This window comes from Nematostella vectensis, chromosome 10 (assembly GCF_932526225.1).
Source record: "Nematostella vectensis chromosome 10, jaNemVect1.1, whole genome shotgun sequence".
NCBI lineage: Eukaryota > Metazoa > Cnidaria > Anthozoa > Actiniaria > Edwardsiidae > Nematostella > Nematostella vectensis.
Window position 1 is genome coordinate 2374841 of NC_064043.1, and position 18934 is coordinate 2393774.

An 18934-nucleotide genomic window follows, 5' to 3' on the forward strand; every position below is an offset into this window, starting at 1 on the left:
CATTTCCCTAGGTGCACCCTGTACCACCATTCACCTAGGTACACCCTGTACCACCATTTCCCTATGTACACCCTGTACCACCATTCACCTAGGTACACCCTGTACCACCATTTCCCTATGTACACACTGTACCACCATTCCCCTAGATACACCCTGTACCACCATTCCCATAGGTACACCCTGTACCACAATTCCCCTAGGTACACCCTGTACCACCATTCCCCTAGGTACACCCTGTACCACCATTTCCCTAGGTATGCCCAGTACCACCATTCCCATAGGTACACCCTGTACCACCATTCCATTAGGTACACCCTGTACCACTATTCCCCTAGGTACACCCTGTAACACCATTCCCCTAGATACACCCTGTACCACCATTCCCATAGGTACACCCTGTACCACCATTCCCCTAGGTACACCCTGTACCACCATTCCCCTAGGTACACCCTGTACCACCATTTCCCTAGGTACGCCCAGTACCACCATTCCCATAGGTACACCCTGTACCACCATTCCAATAGGTACACCCTATACCACTATTCCCCTAGGTACACCCTGTACCACCATTCCCCTAGGTACACCCTGTACCACCATTTCCCTAGGTATGCCCAGTACCACCATTCCCATAGGTACACCCTGTACCACCATTCCATTAGGTACACCCTGTACCACTATTCCCCTAGGTACACCCTGTAACACCATTCCCCTAGATACACCCTGTACCACCATTCCCATAGGTACACCCTGTACCACCATTCCCCTAGGTACACCCTGTACCACCATTCCCCTAGGTACACCCTGTACCACCATTTCCCTAGGTACGCCCAGTACCACCATTCCCATAGGTACACCCTGTACCACCATTCCAATAGGTACACCCTATACCACTATTCCCCTAGGTACACCCTGTACCACCATTCCCCTAGGTACACCCTGTACCACCATTCACCTAGGTACACCCTGTACCACCATTTCCCTAGGTACGCCCAGTACCACCATTCCCATAGGTACACCCTGTACCACCATTCCAATAGGTACACCCTGTACCACTATTCCCTAGGTACACCCTGTACCACTATTCCCCTAGGTACACCCTGTAACACCATTCCCCTAGATACACCCTGTACCACCATTCCCATAGGTACACCCTGTACCCCCATTCCCCTAGATACACCCTGTATCGCCATTCACCTAGGTACACCCTGTACCACCATTCCCCTAGATACACCCTGTATCACCATTCACCTAGGTACACCCTGTACCACCATTTCCCTAGGTACACCCTGTACCACCATTCACCTAGGTACACCCTGTACCACCATTTCCCTAGTTACACCCTGTACCACCATTTCTCTAGGTACACCCTGTACTACCATTTCCCTAGGTACACCCTGTACCACCATTCCCCTAGATACACCCTGTATCACCATTCCCCTAGATACACCCTGTACCACCATTTCCCTTTGTACACCTTGTACCACCATTCCCCTAGGTACACCATGTACCCCATTTCCCTAGGTACCTCCTGTACCACCATTTACCTAGGTACACCTTGTACCTCCATTCCCCTATGTACACCCTGTACCACCATTTCCCTAGGTACACCCTGTACCACCATTCCCCTAGATACACCCTGTACCACCCTTCCCCAAATGCACCCTGTACCACTTCACCTATGTACACATTGGTACACCTTGTACCACCATTCACCTAGATACACCCTGTACCACTTCACCTAGGTTTACCCTGTACCACCATTCCCCTAGATACACCCTGTACCGCCATTTCCCTAGGTACACCCTGTACCACCATTCCCATAGGTACACCCTGTACCACCATTTTCCTAGGTACACCCTGTACCACCATTCACCTAGGTACACCCAGTACCACAATTCCTCTAGGTACACCCTGTACCACCATTCCTCTAGGTACACCCTGAGTGTTCCAGAGAGTGGCTGTTCAAAGAACCGATGTCTAACCACCATTTTGTCATCCTAGCAAAACGTCAAGTGTGAGAAACTATTTTCACCGCCTGTTTTGGGAGACTGTGTTTTGGACTGAAATTTGTAAATAAATTTCAAAACTTTTTAGATGGTTCGAGATTTTATCGCATTATTTTTCTTTCGATGTTGTTCAACAAACGTGGACTTTACCTTTTTTCTTGAGAACAGATTTTGAGATTTTATAGTATAATCTTTCTTTCAAGGTTGTCCAACAAATTTACGTGGACTTTACCTTTCTTCTCGAGAATAGGCATCCTTGCTATCTCCGCTTGGTACGTCGACTGATATGGGTACGGATTATCAAGGGATACGTGTTTATGTCGACGCTCGGGAGGTGGGTTGGGTTTGATATACGGCAAATTCGTAGTCGTCTTGCTTTGTTGGTCAAGTGGAAGCCATACCATGTATGTCTTGAGCTGTCAATCAAAGCACGTCTCTGCATTATAGTCAATATGTCTTTTCACAAATTTACACCTATTGTTATATTTTTTGTATGTTGGTCTTACCCCCTAAGCAGAATTGTCCCTCCCCCCTCCCTTATTAAGAAAAATATGATCCGTCCCTACTGGGGGAGGAGTGAATGACATGGGATGAATTATATTCTTGGGGAGCGGGTTGCTGCGGCTGATGTGCGGTAACCCTACCCTGTCTCCCGTCTGGAAGGGGAAAAAGATGCGGTAGGGGTGCGGGTTGTTGCGGCTGACGTGTATCGCGGCTTCCTGACGAGGTGGCCGAACCTGTCCATCCTCGCCCTGATACATAGACCCTCTAGGGTGCACGCGCACGCCACAGCGACCGCTGGACAAACTGCTTGAGTACACCCTGTGAATTAACGCATAAAGTGTGGATTATCCCATGATTGAAATTGTGGTGCTTCTTCACGTCAAGGCAATACTACATATACAAATTTGTTAGAAATTTCATGATCCTGAGGGGGGAGGGGTGGGGTCTAGGATAGGTTTCGAGTAAAACAAACAAACACAAGTGAAACAAAGTGAGAATCGGTCAAACACAAGTGAAACAAAGTGAGAATCGGTCAAACACAAGCGCAACACAAGTGAGAATCGGTCAAACACAAGTTAAACAAAGTGTGAATCGGTCAAACACAAGTGAAACAAATTGAGAATCGGTCAAACACAAGTGAAACAAAGTGAGAATCGGTCAAACAAAAGTAAAAGAAAGTGAGAATCGGTCAAACACAAGTGAAACAAAGTGAGAATCGGTCAAACACAAGTGAAACAAAGTGAGAATCGGTCAAACACAAGTGAAAAAAAAGTGAGAATCGGTCAAACACAAGTGAAACAAAGTGAGAATCGGTCAAACACAAGTGAAACAAAGTGAGAATCGGTCAAACACAAGTGATACAAATTGAGAATCGGTCAAACACAAGTGAAACAAAGTGAGAATCGGTCAAACACAAGTGAAACAAAATGAAAATCGGTCAAACACAAGTGAAACAAAGTGAGAATCGGTCAAACACAAGTGAATCAAAATGAGAATCGGTCAAACACAAGTGATACAAATTGAGAATCGGTCAAACACAAGTGAAACAAAGTGAGAATCGGTCAAACTCAAGTGAAACAAAGTGAGAATCGGTCAAACACAAGTGAAAATTAGTCAAACACAAGCGCAACACAAGTGAGAATCTGTCAAATACGAGCGCAACAAAATCAAGCATTCTTGTTTTTTCGCGCTTTTATTCCAGTGAAATCGAAAAGGCGTGCGTTGCGCTTGCGTCCTGGAGGGAACCAACACTTTAGCAGTGAAACGCGACCTTATCGTAGCACAAGCCCATTATTCAAACACGATATGAAACAGCCCACACTTTTTTTTTTTGTCTTTCTCAAGGAAAATACAATAGCGCAAAAAAACATTGTCAGAAAAAGAAAAAGAATACGATAACTAATAAAAAAAAGTCTTTTCTTGTTAAAAAAAGGTATGACTGTCCGTGTTTGCTTCAAATGCGCTGTTGCTAGGGAAAGCAAGCAGCCATTGCAATGATAAAAACATGCATCTGAAGCATACTATACAAAGTACGTACCGCGAACGGTCGTTATACCCGCTAAAAGAACACTTTGACGAGTGCAAGGGAAGCCCGGCTGGTACAGATCTCGTCCTAGCCTCGCGGACTGAAAAACAAATGTACACAAATGTTGTTACTTGTGTCAAAGAACTCGAAGTTAAGTTGAGAACGGTGTGCCACGCGAATGCATGTTCATGGGTAAATAAAAAGACGAGTCAAGAATAAGTAAATAAAGTTAAACATTTTGTTTACCAGTTGTTGTCCAGTCTTTGTGTCTTGTTTGCCTCATGTTGTGTGGAGTCTATGCACTGTCTAGCTCTTGTCGCAACCTAGAGGGACAGCTGTTCAGAGCGCACAGAACACGTCCTTGCTATGCTATGCCATAAAAGCGCAAGTTTGCGTAGGAAACTATATTGCGTGTTGACAGATAATGCTGTGTTTCCCGACACTTGTCATTCAATTTGTGGCCCTGAAATGATGTGACGGTACCAAGCGTAAAGCCGCTAAACCCTTTATTTGTTTTATGCGTCGACTAAATGGATCAACTTGTTTGCGATGCGAGAACGATGGATTTCTTGATCAAAAGAATCGATTATCTTTGCCTATACTCTAACAGCACGTCTTGAATGATCGTACAAAACGCCATGTTCCTATTGGTTAGGGCGGGCCCCTTAGGAGTATTGGTGCTTGTGCTATTGAAAAGGGAATTAAGTCGTTAAAATGACTCAGAATAATTACTCTTTGAGATTGATCAATTTGCTGTCGTGTGATGGTTTTCTAATGTACCGCTATTAGCACGACTTAATTTTTTAACTATCGTATACATCTATATCTCTAAAGAAGGCCTTTGTAACTCGGTAGACTCTAGACCATCCACTTTTCATGATTCTCTTTAGTCGATCGGCGATCGGTTAAAAAAATGTATAAAACTCGGCATCAGGTTCGGCATGAATAGATAGTGATGCTAAAATTAACAGCTAAAAAAAGTTAACTTTGTCGGATACAGTTAATATGCAGAGCAGTAAACTAGTAACCAGAGATGGGAAAAAAATGAAATCAATATTTAGCGATTGGATTGCTAAATAAAAAGGGCCCATTGACTTGAGAAAATAGAAAATGCAACCACAACGCTCCAGCTAATAGCTTGGACAAAAGGCGCTTGTCGATGAAAACAGAAACGCGGAAGATATAATCCAACCTTTATTTAAAAAAGCAGTGTCCTTTTAAAGCTCAAGAGATGGAGTTTCCATTTCATTAGTGGAAATAGCGTGAACGGTGAACGCGAGGCTTTCGCAAGTCGAAGTCTGTTATGGTCATATTATATCTTGGTTTTAACAAATTACCGTTTTTAATTACCTTTTTACCACGACGATGGCCAGCATCAAACCAATGAGCCAATGCCAGGGCCTAGTCCCCTCACAGTACCACAAACCTTACTTACTTACTAATACTTAGGGCGGTCTCATCCGAGCTGCACACCTGGAGGCCCAGTGTGGCTAGCATACAGGTGGCTAGCCCGGTAGTATTGTCGCCCCCTGCGTCTTGCTTGAGAGAGTCCACGAAGGTGGTGACAGCCCGGGGCGAAGGAATCCGTGGAGTGGCTCACAAGTTACCAATTGCTGCCTGAAGCAGAGTCCCACGAGGCCCAGCCTGGGCGAGGCTACCTTGTCAGATACCTTAGGGGGTCACGATAGAAGATTTCGTTTGTGATGTGCACTTTCCGTCTAAGGCGCTACAAACTAAGCATGTGATGTATACACTGCCCAGTCCCCAGGGTCGCGCACTTAAAGAGTTCCTGTCAGCCGCCATCTTATCACAAAGTGCGAGTAAGCATCCACTGATTTGTGGGGAAGCTTTCCGATATTTTCGATTAATTTGGTAAATATAGCATAACACTTTATTTTCAGGTGGTTTTCTTGAAATATATTCTGACAATTTGTGTTCATTGGTTGAAAATGATAACAAAGTTGTGGTTGACAAGGCCTCTTTAAGTATTGATCGGTCCAAGTACCCTCACGACAACCTTTTTCTCCTCCTATCATGGTAAGTTCCCGATAGGAAATGGATCGTAATGTCAAAACTAACAAAACGCAATCAAAATTAGATTTTATTGCCACACTTTATATTCTATACTATCTTACATGTACCAGACGGTTTTACTCTATGTACGAGCCAACTGGTGTACCTCAACGATCTAGCCCTTGATGGTCACAACTGGTGTACCTCAACGATCTAGCCCTTGATGATCACAAACCCGTGCGTGCAACTTACTCCGGCTTTTAATTATTTCGCGCCGTTTTACACTTCTAACTCTACTTGTGTAGGTAATCACGTGACCATGGCACCTACACAGTTCTCGAGATATCGGATGTTCATACAAACGTCTTGAACTCCAGTAGGCGTGGCCAGTTTGTCAATCATACTCGTTTTCCCAGATGTCATATGGACCACGTCTTCTTTCCAGCTCAGGGCGAGCGGGTTGTCCATCGGAATTCGGGTCATTTTCATTGACGAACATGGGGTTGAGCAAGTGAGGCCATATCCAATAACCCTAATTTAAATAAAACACATGAGAACATACGTATTTCTTTACTCAATAGCCCTAGTGTAGAAAAAAAATGACATAGGAACATATATATATAAGGAACATATATATAGGAACATAAAATGATGGTTGAAGGCTTTCATAGAAAGTGCTCAATACTCGAAAGTAGAGCGGTGTATAGTGTTGGTTTGAGAAAAATACAAACTACATAGGTTTCCCTACAGGCCTGTTTCGTGGTTGCCCACTCATCAGGGGATTTAATGAGAATATTCCTACCATCGTATATCGACATCGTACATCGTACATCGACTCTACCGCGACGACGGACTAGCCATCACCAACGCCACACCCAGAGCCACCGAAAACCTAAAAAAGAAACTATGCCGCATCTTCAACAACAACGGACTCCGAATCACCATTGAGGCAAACAAACAAGTTGTCAATTTCCTAGACGTCACCCTCGACCTAAAACGTAATGCACACCAGCCTTATACAAAGCCGAACTCCTCGCTACAATATGTCCACCGTGAGAGCAACCACCCGCCCTCCATCACCAAGAACATCCCTGCTGGTATCAACAGACGCCTATCTGCCCTATCTTCAGACCAAGCCTCCTTTGACCAGACCGCGCCACCTTACCAGAAAGCACTCGACGATAGCGGATACAACTACACGCTACGCTACCAACCCAACACCGTAACCAACCGTAAAACCCGCAAACGCAACAACATCCTATGGTACAACCCGCCCTTCAGCAAGAACACCAGCACCAACATCGGCCACAGATTCCTCACCCTGATAGACAAGCACTTCCCGAAAGACAACCACCTCCGTAAAATCTTCAACAGAAACACCATCAAAATCAGTTACAGCTGCATGAACAACACTTATTTTTATATCCAGTCTATTGTTAGCCATATAAAAACAACATAAGAACATACGCATAATTATATCCATTACTAGACTAGAATTATTATTTCATATCCAGTAAAATTATGCTAAGACGAGAGGGCGCAATAGGGTTACGGAAGCCTCAAAACCGCACAGAAAAAAAAACGCAAAGAAACCGCACGGAAAAACGTAAAACCGTAAAAATAAGTCAAATAACCGTAAACCGCGCAGTCTAGAAAAACAGCAATCACCGTGGAATAAAATACAAAAAACAAAATCGCAAAACCGCGCCAAATTTAAGGCAAAACCGCATATAACCCAAAACCCTTACGCCCTCTCTCTAAGAATCAGTAAATGTCTACAACTAAAGCGACCCATGGTGCATGATGGGAAATGTAAAATACTGGAGTTTGATACAAGCGAGCAGCGCCGTCTTTCTGATCAAAGTCAAATCAATCATACAATCTCACCCTTTGTGGAAAGGTGAAGGCGTTCCTCATGGTGGTCGGGTGGGGGTTGTTTCTGCGTGTGGCTGATCTGGGTAGTAGCGGTAATTGAAGAGTGCTCCTCCTCATGTAATTCGCCCGATACTCGCTCGTCTCAAATCGACCTTTACTCGGGAAGACGTACGGAGCTGGCCTAGAAATTAAAAGATCAGTTCATTTTTTTTCAATTTTCAATTTTTTTTTCTTTCCAATTTTACATTAATGGTTAATCAACCCACAAATAGCGTAGCTAATCGAGGTCAATATAGACATTTTTATTCATGCGATTTTCCAAGGGGCACAGCGAAGTTTTGCTTTTCATTAACGAGAAATACGCATTCATTTTAGCCAAAATTACAAACGTTTACGCCGATGTACTGTCATTTAAGAGATAGTAAAATCATTTGAACTAAAAGGAAATACATTAAAGAACTTTGCATAATTGAGTGCACACAATTGCATTATCTTAACAATCATTTACACTATTCGACGACCAGGAATGAAAAATCTATTTTCATTTGCGCGTTGATACATAACAATAGCACGAATAAAATATCAATAATAAGAGAACTCGCAATCAATACAGTGAACGAAATATTCATTAACATTTTTATTACAGCAAGTGCAAACAATAGCATTTTGTGAGTCATTTGCGTGCTTCTTATAAACGTTAGCGCCTCCGTACAAACAATAAGCCCTTTATCACAAACAATATCCTAAAATAATTTTTCAATTACTTCTTGTTTATTTGTGCCCTTATAATGCACATACATGCAAAATAAATGATACCAGTACTCAAGCGTACTTAGCGCCGTGCGAACGGACAGCTTACTCAGCATTCCCACGTGCCGAGTAAAGGTCACGTGCATGACATCACTATTATGGTACGGGATAGTCTGGAAACTCCCAAGAGACCCTAGGCGCCCGAATAGACCTCGATATTTTTCACTCTACGTCACAGCGAGTTGTGCGTGGCGTAACCGACTAAGACAGGCCTGGGATCCTGGTTATTGCCTCCCCATTAATGCGCGGGTACCTCAGGTTCCTTTGTGTTGTACAGTTCGCTAGATAGCGGTGTTGGGGTCGAAATCTCCAGCCTAGCCGTAAAGCTTTAGCGCCACGTCTGGATGTATGGTCCCCTTTTTTATTTTAAATAAAAATGCTGATTGGGTTCGATCTTCAGCAAGGATCTTTAGGCTTTTTTTCATCTAAGAACTTACATGGATTCCATTTAGCGATGGTTAATGTGCTCCCAATAAACCATAGCAAACCACCATTTGACTAGCACCGAAAAAGTGATCCTAACCCCGTCATTCTGTTCTATTTCTTAAACACTTTTCAGTTATTTCCATTTATATGATGATTCCCTAATATTGTCCCCAGTGTATAGCAATAACCACCCCCAGCCCCCTCTGTCCTAATCTTTCTCAAATGCACCCCTTCCTTCCTCTCGTGCTGTCTTACTTAGAGGGGGGTGCCTCATGCGTATCATTGAACGGACCCCCCTCTTCCCTCCCCTCCCCTCCCTCGCCCTCCTTTTAACTCGTACTTAGCGGTGGATGCAGATGGGCCGAATGTCCCTTTATAAGTCTCGCTGTACAAACTATCTCCCACTTTACGTCTGCATTGCGAGTAGTTGATGGGCGCTGAAAAGAAATGGACGGCGCCTTATTGTGAGTAAACAAATTTTTTTTGTACAGAATTTTGTACAGAACATGATTGATGTAAACTGCGATCTTCAAATTAATTTCTCCGTTATATTACAAAAGTGGACTACCCCATGATTCACGAACAAGCATAAAGATAAGCTTAAAGATAAGGAAAATACCTTTGCCTCCCGCGCCCTTCGAGAAGCCTGGCTCGTCTACTGGACTAGGAAGAGTATTCAGGTATTGCCAAATTTTGTTTCTCTACAGACTCCTGACAGAGGGATATCAAAACCACATGCTGTAGGATGTGGCATTTTGTTTTTTCAAGGGGGGAGGGGTGTCTATACTCACGTAAGTTGGTGGCGTTTCTACTTTTAAACGAAGCAGGTGGTCTCGTATCTTGTTTTACATAGGTAGTCTGGTACCGCGATACGATAGGCGTGGCTGAAATATGATTAGAACTGTCTCATACATTTCGCATCCTCTAATGATCTTTAAACAACCACACTAATCATTATACAGTCACTCGCACTGGCATCGTCAACTAACCGCCACAATCGACATCATCGTCAATCATCCCAACCAATCATCATTCATCATTATCATTATTTTGCCATCATAATACATTTACCAGTACCGTCATTACCACTAGCAGCAGCATAATCGGTTACTGATCATCATTGTCCTCATAATCATCACCGACAGAATTCGCCAGCAACGATAAAATCACCATGCTCCATTCATCACCGTTATCAACATCATCATTATATTACTTCTTTTTTTTTGACATTTTTGACATCGACATCGTGATCATCATTAGTCGCATGCATCCAATAAATACAATCATCTTGAGAGTTACTACGCGTACCACCACCACACATTCTAATCCATGTTTCATCCTTTCGTATAACCCAAACCAAATGCAGTAGCGGAAACAAGAAGAACTGACAAAAGTCGACAGCCTAGTAGATGACATAGGTTATTGGACATATTCAACTACAATATAGAAATGACCTACCAATTGGCGGTAGATATCTGTCTTGTTGGTACGGCATACTGAAGAAGTGTCTTATAAGAACATCACTGTTTAATAGAGAGAAATTCTTATCAAACTTTCATGGTTGCAGGTGAAGACACGTGTATACTGGAATTTGTAAACAAAGACTATAACAAGGTTATAGAACTTGCCGCTTGTTTGTGAAGAAAATTGCTACTCCAATATTATCGTTGAGATTCCTTAACAGAGACAAACAGTGATGTATAGTGTACTCTGGGATAGTCACTATCTTCTTTTATTTAAGTATGCTCTTTTTCACTTTGCCTAACAGCATTTAACAGAGACAAACAGTGATGTATTGTACTCTGGGATAGTCACTTTCTCAAAAACTATGTTATGTTTGTTTTAAGTCAGATAATCACAAAGTCGATGGAAGAATTGAACGTAAATCTATTTGATAAGATTGGATAACAGGTTAGTTTATAAACGTAAAGAAAGCTTTCAGGCAGACCCCTAGTGCTTTGTTGTAAGGACAGAATTTAGGAGATGCATATATATATATTTTAGAAGGATTTTAAAGAAAGTTTTATTTTTTTTTAACTGCATGTTAAATCCATCGTACCTTGCTGGCCTATGTAAAAAGGTCTTCCTCAGGTTGGGCAAGTCACGCAGTAGTTCTCGCGGTTTTGTTGTCTACATTCTGGTTCACAAAGATCGGTTACTATGCCAGAGTCTGGGAGTATTACTCAAATCTCCTGATAATAGTCTAAGTGGTGATTGGTCGGACTGCAGTGTCAAACCTGGCTTGGGTGGCGTCGCGCACGATAAGAGAGCAAAAACGCATCTCTGTAGAGTGCTTTAAGAGTACAGTAAAAGTCCGCATATTGAATTATGTATTTTTGATAATGCACTAAAATCTAAAGCATATCACTGATTGATCTGTAAACAAGAACGCGCGTGAAATGATTCTAAAGTGATCTTGAACAATGCGGACTCATAAGGTAATTGACGCTTTCTGAATTCCCAAGAGGACCTACTCCGACAAATAATTACTTCGGTCTGTTTGCATGGTTAATTTTGAATATGATTATTTGGTTATAATGGATGGGTAGCATGCTTGTTATCCAAAGCGAAAGCGCGCGCTTTATTCGCATTTCAGATAACAAGAAAGCCTACCGTAGGACTGTTCCTTCGACTTCAGATTAAAAAAAAACATCTCATTACATTTAGCCCCCTCCTAGTGGTAATTAGAGAACAGAGCTTTTGCATTCAAAAATATATTGCCTTAAACTTCAATGTATGGTAGTTATCCTAATAAAATATATAGTTACTAAAGAGAAGACAATATGTTGTTGTTTATTTGATTGCTTATTGTTTATTTCATATTCTTTTTATCAGGAGGAAGGACATTAGCCTGAGCGAGGAGGAAGGACATTAGCCTGAGCGAGGAGGAAGGACATTAGCCTGAGCGAGGAGGAAGGACATTAGCCTGAGCGAGGAGGAAGGACATTAGCCTGAGCGAGGAGGAAGGACATTAGCCTGAGCGAGGAGGAAGGACATTAGCCTGAGCGAGGAGGAAGGACATTAGCCTGAGCGAGGAGGAAGGACATTAGCCTGAGCGTTTAGTGATGAGAAAGTCACAATAAGATGCGATTATTCCCTTGTCACCAAATTATCGTTTTCCAGCATGATCACCTATTAGTGCTCGACTTCTGTTATACGCGTATAACATGCGACACTCTCTTTTCTTCACCCGTCAGCCTTAGCGGATGTCACCTTTTGCAAGTGTTTACCTTACCCCCCCCTGTTATTCTTAGGCTGTGAAACACTTGCTTCTCTCTCACATGTGCCATATGACCACCCTCCCCTCCCCTCCTCTTTTTATGGAAAGTAACCAATTCCTCCCGTCCCCTCCCTTGTCTTAATTGTGGTGTCATCTCAGACCAGGGCTTAGCTCGTCGAGAGACTGTGAGGCGAAGCTACGTGTACGGGTGGATCCTCTCGTCGGGTCTACGGTCAAAAGAAAGCATTAAGGAAAGACAGCCAGCAAGTCAAACTAAAGAAATCAAAACCGACCACCTAGCCATTTAAGATTGGAATCTGAAATATTGATAGCAACATCAAAAAAAGTTATTAGGGAGCGCTCGTTAATTACTGCACCCCCCCCCCCCCATAAATCCAGGCCCAAAAATCGTGACCCCCCTCCCCCCTAGACCAGTAAATTTTTATATTCAATAATTATATCTCTTTAAATTTAAAATAAGTAATTTTTTATATTAAATAATAAGACTTGACATAGATACTGGGTGTAACTGAATATAACCTTTGCTAAAATATAGATCAGCTACCATGGCAATTTTGTCCTATTTAATTAAAGTATGAATTTTCACTTTCGCTAAGTGGCATAGAAATAAACAAGAAGTACCGGTGTCGTTTTGTTCACCTGTTTAGAACGGGCAGCTTTTTGTCTGTCAAGGCATTCTCAAAAGTTATTTATATAAAGACAAGATTGGTACCTGAACAATATGGAACTAGATATACAATAGTAGGAAACATTATGAACTAAATAAAATTTACATTTGAACAATGACTCTCTTGCTCAGTATTATATTATAACCAGACTTAAATTCGGCGCCCAAAAAAACATAGCCAGAGCCCCCCTACATATTTGCAACCCCCCCCCCCCCCAGTAATAAATGACCGCTCCCTAATCTATAAAATTAGGAAATTTGTGCACGGGAAATATGTCCGACTACTGTTTCTCAGTATATGTTTGGTTGTATGTGGAGGTATGCTACTGATGGCAAACCTACACTTACCGGTAGCATATGGTGGTTCATGGTAGTCCTGTTGATAGATGGACCGCGTGGTCTCGTGGCACACTTTACGCAGGAGGTCTTTGCTCCAGAGGTCTTCAGTGAGCCCGCGTGCCGAAACTGGGGGCAGCCGTTGATAGTGAGACCATACAAAATAGTCCTGAAAGCAGATATCAGATTCCATTGAGAGTTTATGATCGTGACGCTGGGTCACCCATGCGAAAGCCCCAACAGAACGAGGCTTTAAATCATGTGCCCTCGTGTGTATATCGTTCGTTAAGCTCTGCCACTAAGGGTGGCCAGAGGGTCTGTTGCACCCCCATTTACGCCCATACACGATTCAGAGTAGCACCCCCACATTTACGCCCATACACGCCATTCAGAGTAAAGTCCAGCTTGAAGAGAAGGGACATCCAATTTAGTTCCTCACCCAGGAAGTGACAAACGTGAAAGGCTGTAAAAAAAGACTACTGAAACACAGGAGGAATAAGAAAGCGCTTGTAGTGCCACATTCGAATAAGACATCTGTGTGTTCTGTGATGTATTTTATGTATTTTGCGATATGTGGTGCCATTTTTTATGCAAAAATATTTCATACATTTTGAGACGATTATTGATGCCCTGGAATAACGACTGGCATCACAAACGAGGCTATAGCGCCCCAAACTAGACCTTTCATGCTTTCCAGTGCCCCGTAACCACTCGGTATCATAAATAGTTTTAAAGAGGGGATATATTAAACGCTATAATCGACTCAGCGCGCATATTACACTACACAACTGTCCCACGTGACCTACCCTGTTCGGATGTTGGAACGCTGCCACCATGTTGTGCGGGTGCGGGTTATTTTTACGATATCCCGAAGATGTACCGTAGGCGACGGTGCTTTTCCTGGTCACTGGAAACTGAACGTACTCCGCCTGGTAGGTGGACGTGATGTCCGGCCGGTCTGACCCGTAAACCCGCGATGTCCGGACCCTGTTGTGCAACCAAAACTAGTCAGCCTGGTCAAAACAGCCTGGTCTAGTTTTAATATTTGTTTATCGAGGGTAGCATATTAAACCGAATATACAGTTTTCTAACATATGGCCCTTGGTTAGTAAGCACTGTCACTGGGGGTGGTCACTGCCAGAGGGTTTATTGCGTCCCCAGTGGTTCTTTTACGTCCTTTCGGTTAGTGTAGTGCAGCTTGAAGAGACGGGACCTCCAGTTTAGTGTCCTTATCCGAGAAGACTGGAAACACGGGAGAATAACTTCAACTCATTTGTGGCACAAATTCGAATCAAGGCAGGAACCCGGAAAAATCCCCAGTGTTTGAGCCAGGATTCGAACCTGAGCCACAGCGGTGAGAGGCCGACGCGCTAACACACTAGGCCACCCGTGCTTCCACAGCCCTGTCAGCCTGGTCAAGTCAGCCTGGTCTAGTCAGCCTGGTCTAGTCAGCCTGGTCTAGTCAGCCTGGTCTAGTCAGCCTGGTCAAGTCAGCCTGGTCTAGTCAGCCTAGTCAAGTCAGCCTGGTCTAGTCAGCCTGGTCTAGTCAGCCTGGTCTAGTCAGCCTGGTCAAGTCAGCCTGGTCAAGTCAGCCTGGTCAAGTCAGCCTGGTCAAGTAAGCCTGGTCTAGTCAGCCTGGTCTAGTCAGCCTGGTCAAGTCAGCCTGGTCAAGTCAGCCTGGTCTAGTCAGCCTGGTCTAGTCAGCCTCGTCAAGTCAGCCTCGTCAAGTCTGTCTGGTCTAGTCAGCCTGGTCAAGTCAGCCTGGTCTAGTCAGCCTGGTCTAGTCAGCCTGGTCTAGTCAGCCTGGTCAAGTCAGCCTGGTCAAGTCAGCTTGGTCAAGTCAGCCTGGTCAAGTCAGCCTGGTCAAGTCAGCTTGGTCAAGTCAGCCTGGCCAAGTCAGCCTGATCAAGTCAGTCTGGTCTAGTCAGCCTGGTCTAGTCAGCCTGGTCTAGTCAGCCTGGTCTAGTCAGCCTGGTCAAGTCAGCCTGGTCCAGTCAGCCTCGTCAAGTCAGCTTGGTCAAATCAGCTTGGTCAAGTCAGCCTGGTCAAGTCAGCTTGGTCAAGTCAGCTTGGTCAAGTCAGCCTGGTCAAGTCAGCCTCGTCAAGTCAGCCTGGTCTTGTCAGCCTGGTCTAGTCAGCCCTGTCTAGTCCGCCTGGTCTAGCTTTGCGAAGGGTATAAATGAAAGGGTTTCACTTAATGTATTTGCGTTTTTTTTATGATATCTATAACTGCACACTCCTTTCTCTCCTCGCCGGGCGACATAAACCCTGTCCATCGCAGAAAAAGTAGCAGCGTAATTCTGAGTTATAAAAAAACGCTTTTGTCGCGAAAAATCACGCTTTTCGCTACTCATTGTCTATGGTTCAATAGATAGCTGGGGCGGATCCAGGATTCCAAAATAGGGGGTGGATAATGGCCGGATAGACGGCCAGTAACTAATCCAGTGGTTCTTGGTAGGTCACATAGATCTAACAATACTTCAAGCTGAATTGAATTTGTCGAGTCAGCAAAGTCAAGCAGGCGATGGCAAATGGACGAGTACCTTCTCCGTAGTTTCTTCAAACAAAGTGACTTTTCAATTTTTCTTTAGTTTAAAAAGGGGGTGGATATCCACCCATTCCACCAATCAAATTGCGAGATTCGTGATAGTATGTGAGTGGATTTATACTAAAAGGCCATATACTGTGGTAGAATTTGACTGGCCTCTTTAAAAATACGTTTACAAGCTAAGGAATACATTTATAAGCCCTTTGTTCCTAGGAAACCGCAGCAAGTTTTTACTTGCAGCAAGTCAAAACATATCTTATCTTTTTTCCGTTTACCTTGCATTCTCAGCCGGCGGCCCCATCGCTCCCGTGTACTCCTTCGCGTACGTCGACAAGAGTGCTGCATTTGGACCGAGGCGTGAGCTGCCTGAGAAGGATAGAAATGGCGTCACGAAAAGGATGAAAATACAAATGAACATACGGCGCGTAGTCAAGTTTAAAGGGGTTATGTCATGTGTTTTTCGTGGGCCACGATTTACTAACAGAAACCAGAAGAAGAGCACCGAAAAGTGCTCCGTGAAAGTTACACGCGAGGCTCGCATCGGTTCGTTATTTGCAAGAATAATAGTATGTGGTACAAAAAAAATAATAATTGTGGTAAAACTCGAAACTCGATATTCTATGCGCCATCAGGATGCGCATTCATGTCTCGTGATAAAACAAAGCAAACACCATATTGGAAGTAATTCATGGGAGGGGAGAATACACTTAGTATGGGCCATGCTGACATTTCGTATTATCAAGTGAAATACGGCGGTAAATGACTGTGAATGTTCATAAGGGCAGCAGAGTGACTGGTGCCCAGCAAGGAGATATGTAGCGTGCGGTCTCACATAAACATTAATGCAACCGTGCGCGATAATTGTAGCTTCGTCTGCGTCGAAATTTGTAGCACACATGTATCGTAGTTTATCCAGGCCTTTAACGATATGCGATATTCAATAGCCCATCTCTTTCTATAGAATTTGCAGTTTTATTGAACACATCATTACCATTTTCTAAAAGCATCGCGATGATAAGAAAACATTAAACGGAGCTGAAATGCGTTAAAAAGGCTTTCAATTTGCCCTTTTAAAAATATATTTCGCTAAAAGGAATTGCAATTCGATTGACCTTAGTAATAACCAAGACTCGTGTACATGTGATGCGTGATCGACCGTGTCACAACCAAACTAAAAATTATACAAACCAATTAAAAGTTTCTCTAATTTTGAAAAAGTTCAAAGGATAACACTGAACAGCTTTCAAATCTATACCATCTTTCCTGGTAAAGTTTAATAGCGGTCGGCGGTTCCGTTATTGAGTCAGTCACCAGTTTCAAGCTTCTCGGTGTGTATATCTCTTCGGACCTTAGTTGGTCATCGCACTGTGACTATGTGATCAAAAAGTCAAACCGTCGTCTCTATGCACTCAGAAAACTAAAATCATGTGGTGTCTCAGAAAGGGATTTAGTGTCTGTGTACTGTTCTCTTATAAGGTCCATCTTAGAGTATGCCTGCGTTGTCTTTTCCAACCTTCCGCAATACCTATGTGCTGCCTTAGAAAGAATTCAAAAAAGATCTCTAGGAATAATTTTCGGTAGTGGCCTTAGCTACGAGGACGCCCTCGAACGCGCATGCTTGTCTTCTTTAGAGGCGCGGCGTCACAATGTGTGCAGAAAATTCATAAGCAATATCAAACAGGGGAGCGTCTTATACCCCCTAGTGTCAAGCAGACTTATATCCTCCAACTCGCCATACTCCCTAAGATCGAAGCGCTCACATAGTGTGGTTCCGGGTCGCACGGACCGTTTTTCCAAATTCGTCTCAGCGCAATATGCTGGGGATTTAATGTTATTATGAATTATGTATGGTGTAATGTATTTTGTAGTTAGCTGACCCTACCGGTAATTCAGTTGTAAAAGAACTGCAAACGGTTGAAATAAACGAGCATTATTATTATTATTATTATTATTATTATTATTAATTCCTGGTTTGTAAGTGTTGTTTTAATTGAGTGGCATGAAATAGAAATAGAGTGATTATTTTCACAAGCGACCCCCTATGACCTCCAAACACTCGTGCTACTCACTCGTCCTTGTGTCGTTGTTGGGATATCCGGCGATGTTCATTACAGGACACACACCCTCTTCTGATAGTCTGCGGGGCTTTAGGGGAAATTTACTAGATCGTAATTAAAGTTCGATTATCTCTCTTTGTAAGAGCCGTAGAGTTATAAACAGTGGCCGAATGATGATATGGTAGTCGCGTTGCTATGTACACGGCTTGGATTGGGCAAAGAGTCAAGGGAATTGTGAAAACAATATGGATTATTGACAAAAGGCGACAACACAATGACACACAATGACACACAAGACAAGTGTGTTTACACAACAGAGCGAATATATCAATACTGCTTTGGACTATAGAAGTGTGTCGGGAGGCAGGGAGCGTGATATATACTATTACTACTATTATTACAAGAGATAATGTCTGGGCAAACAATGAATGTCCGACTAACTGACCGCCGATTTTGGTGATCATTTTGTAAAAATAAATATAATGATAAATAAACTATAATCGTATGCTTTAGGAAACCCAGGATATCTTTCGATATCTTTGGAACCATCAGTTAACATTAGCATTCCTGCGCTGAAGTTTTCTGAAATAGGCGTGTACTTACAGAAGGCGCCTTACTTATTATTTGATAGAACAAATTACTACAGTACATGCTTATAAATAAACCATTTGTTTTACCCAGACAAGGGTTTCGCTGAGGTCGAGCTGGTAAGCGATTAGACTTGAATGATTGGCTAAGGTCGTGCCTATGTTTTGCGAGGCAAAGGTGCATTGCCAGGATTTGATGGTCATATTTTTTGCGGAACATTTAAAAAAACTTCAATTTCCCGAACATTTTCTCAACACAATTTAGACAAAAGAACGAGAAGTCTTGTACTCGGCACCTCCTCGTGTGTTGGCGCTGCTCTGACGAAAGTGAGATTCAAA

The 18934-nt window shown here is 43.1% G+C and overlaps 3 protein-coding genes across 4 annotated transcripts in view; all 3 read right to left on the reverse strand.

The window, feature by feature from the left end:
• The window catches only part of LOC5516510, a 7826-nt gene extending 3232 nt beyond the window's left edge, over positions 1-4594 (reverse strand). The window contains exons 1-4 of the mRNA XM_048733161.1: positions 4282-4594; positions 4048-4135; positions 2651-2828; positions 2239-2422 (exon numbers count right to left, since the gene is read on the reverse strand). Coding sequence (XP_048589118.1) covers positions 2239-2422; positions 2651-2828; positions 4048-4135; positions 4282-4318 — 487 coding nt within the window. The 5' untranslated portion in view covers positions 4319-4594. The remainder of the gene's footprint in view (positions 1-2238; positions 2423-2650; positions 2829-4047; positions 4136-4281) is intronic.
• Positions 4595-6118: 1524 nt separating this feature from the next.
• On the reverse strand, positions 6119-11821 carry LOC116620706. 2 transcript variants are annotated; one of them, XR_004297168.2, is made up of 7 exons: positions 11219-11821; positions 10618-10682; positions 9951-10043; positions 9500-9596; positions 7936-8104; positions 6851-6940; positions 6441-6580 (listed from the first exon to the last, which is right to left on the reverse strand). XR_004297168.2 is itself a non-coding variant. In XM_032386355.2 (6 exons), the coding sequence occupies exons 2-6, from the start codon at positions 10652-10654 to the stop codon at positions 6443-6445; spliced, it is 534 nt and encodes a 177-aa protein (XP_032242246.1). In that variant the 5' UTR covers positions 10655-10682; positions 11219-11821; the 3' UTR covers positions 6119-6442. The 2 variants fall into 2 exon arrangements, 1 of the variants encoding a protein (XP_032242246.1); XM_032386355.2 differs by lacking the exon at positions 6851-6940 and having other exon boundaries at positions 6119-6580.
• Positions 11822-11932: 111 nt separating this feature from the next.
• On the reverse strand, positions 11933-18211 carry LOC5516456. Its single transcript, XM_032386354.2, has 5 exons — positions 18021-18211; positions 16227-16317; positions 14210-14390; positions 13416-13572; positions 11933-12606 (listed from the first exon to the last, which is right to left on the reverse strand). The coding sequence occupies exons 1-5, from the start codon at positions 18058-18060 to the stop codon at positions 12530-12532; spliced, it is 546 nt and encodes a 181-aa protein (XP_032242245.1). The 5' UTR covers positions 18061-18211; the 3' UTR covers positions 11933-12529.
• Positions 18212-18934: the final 723 nt, after the last annotated feature.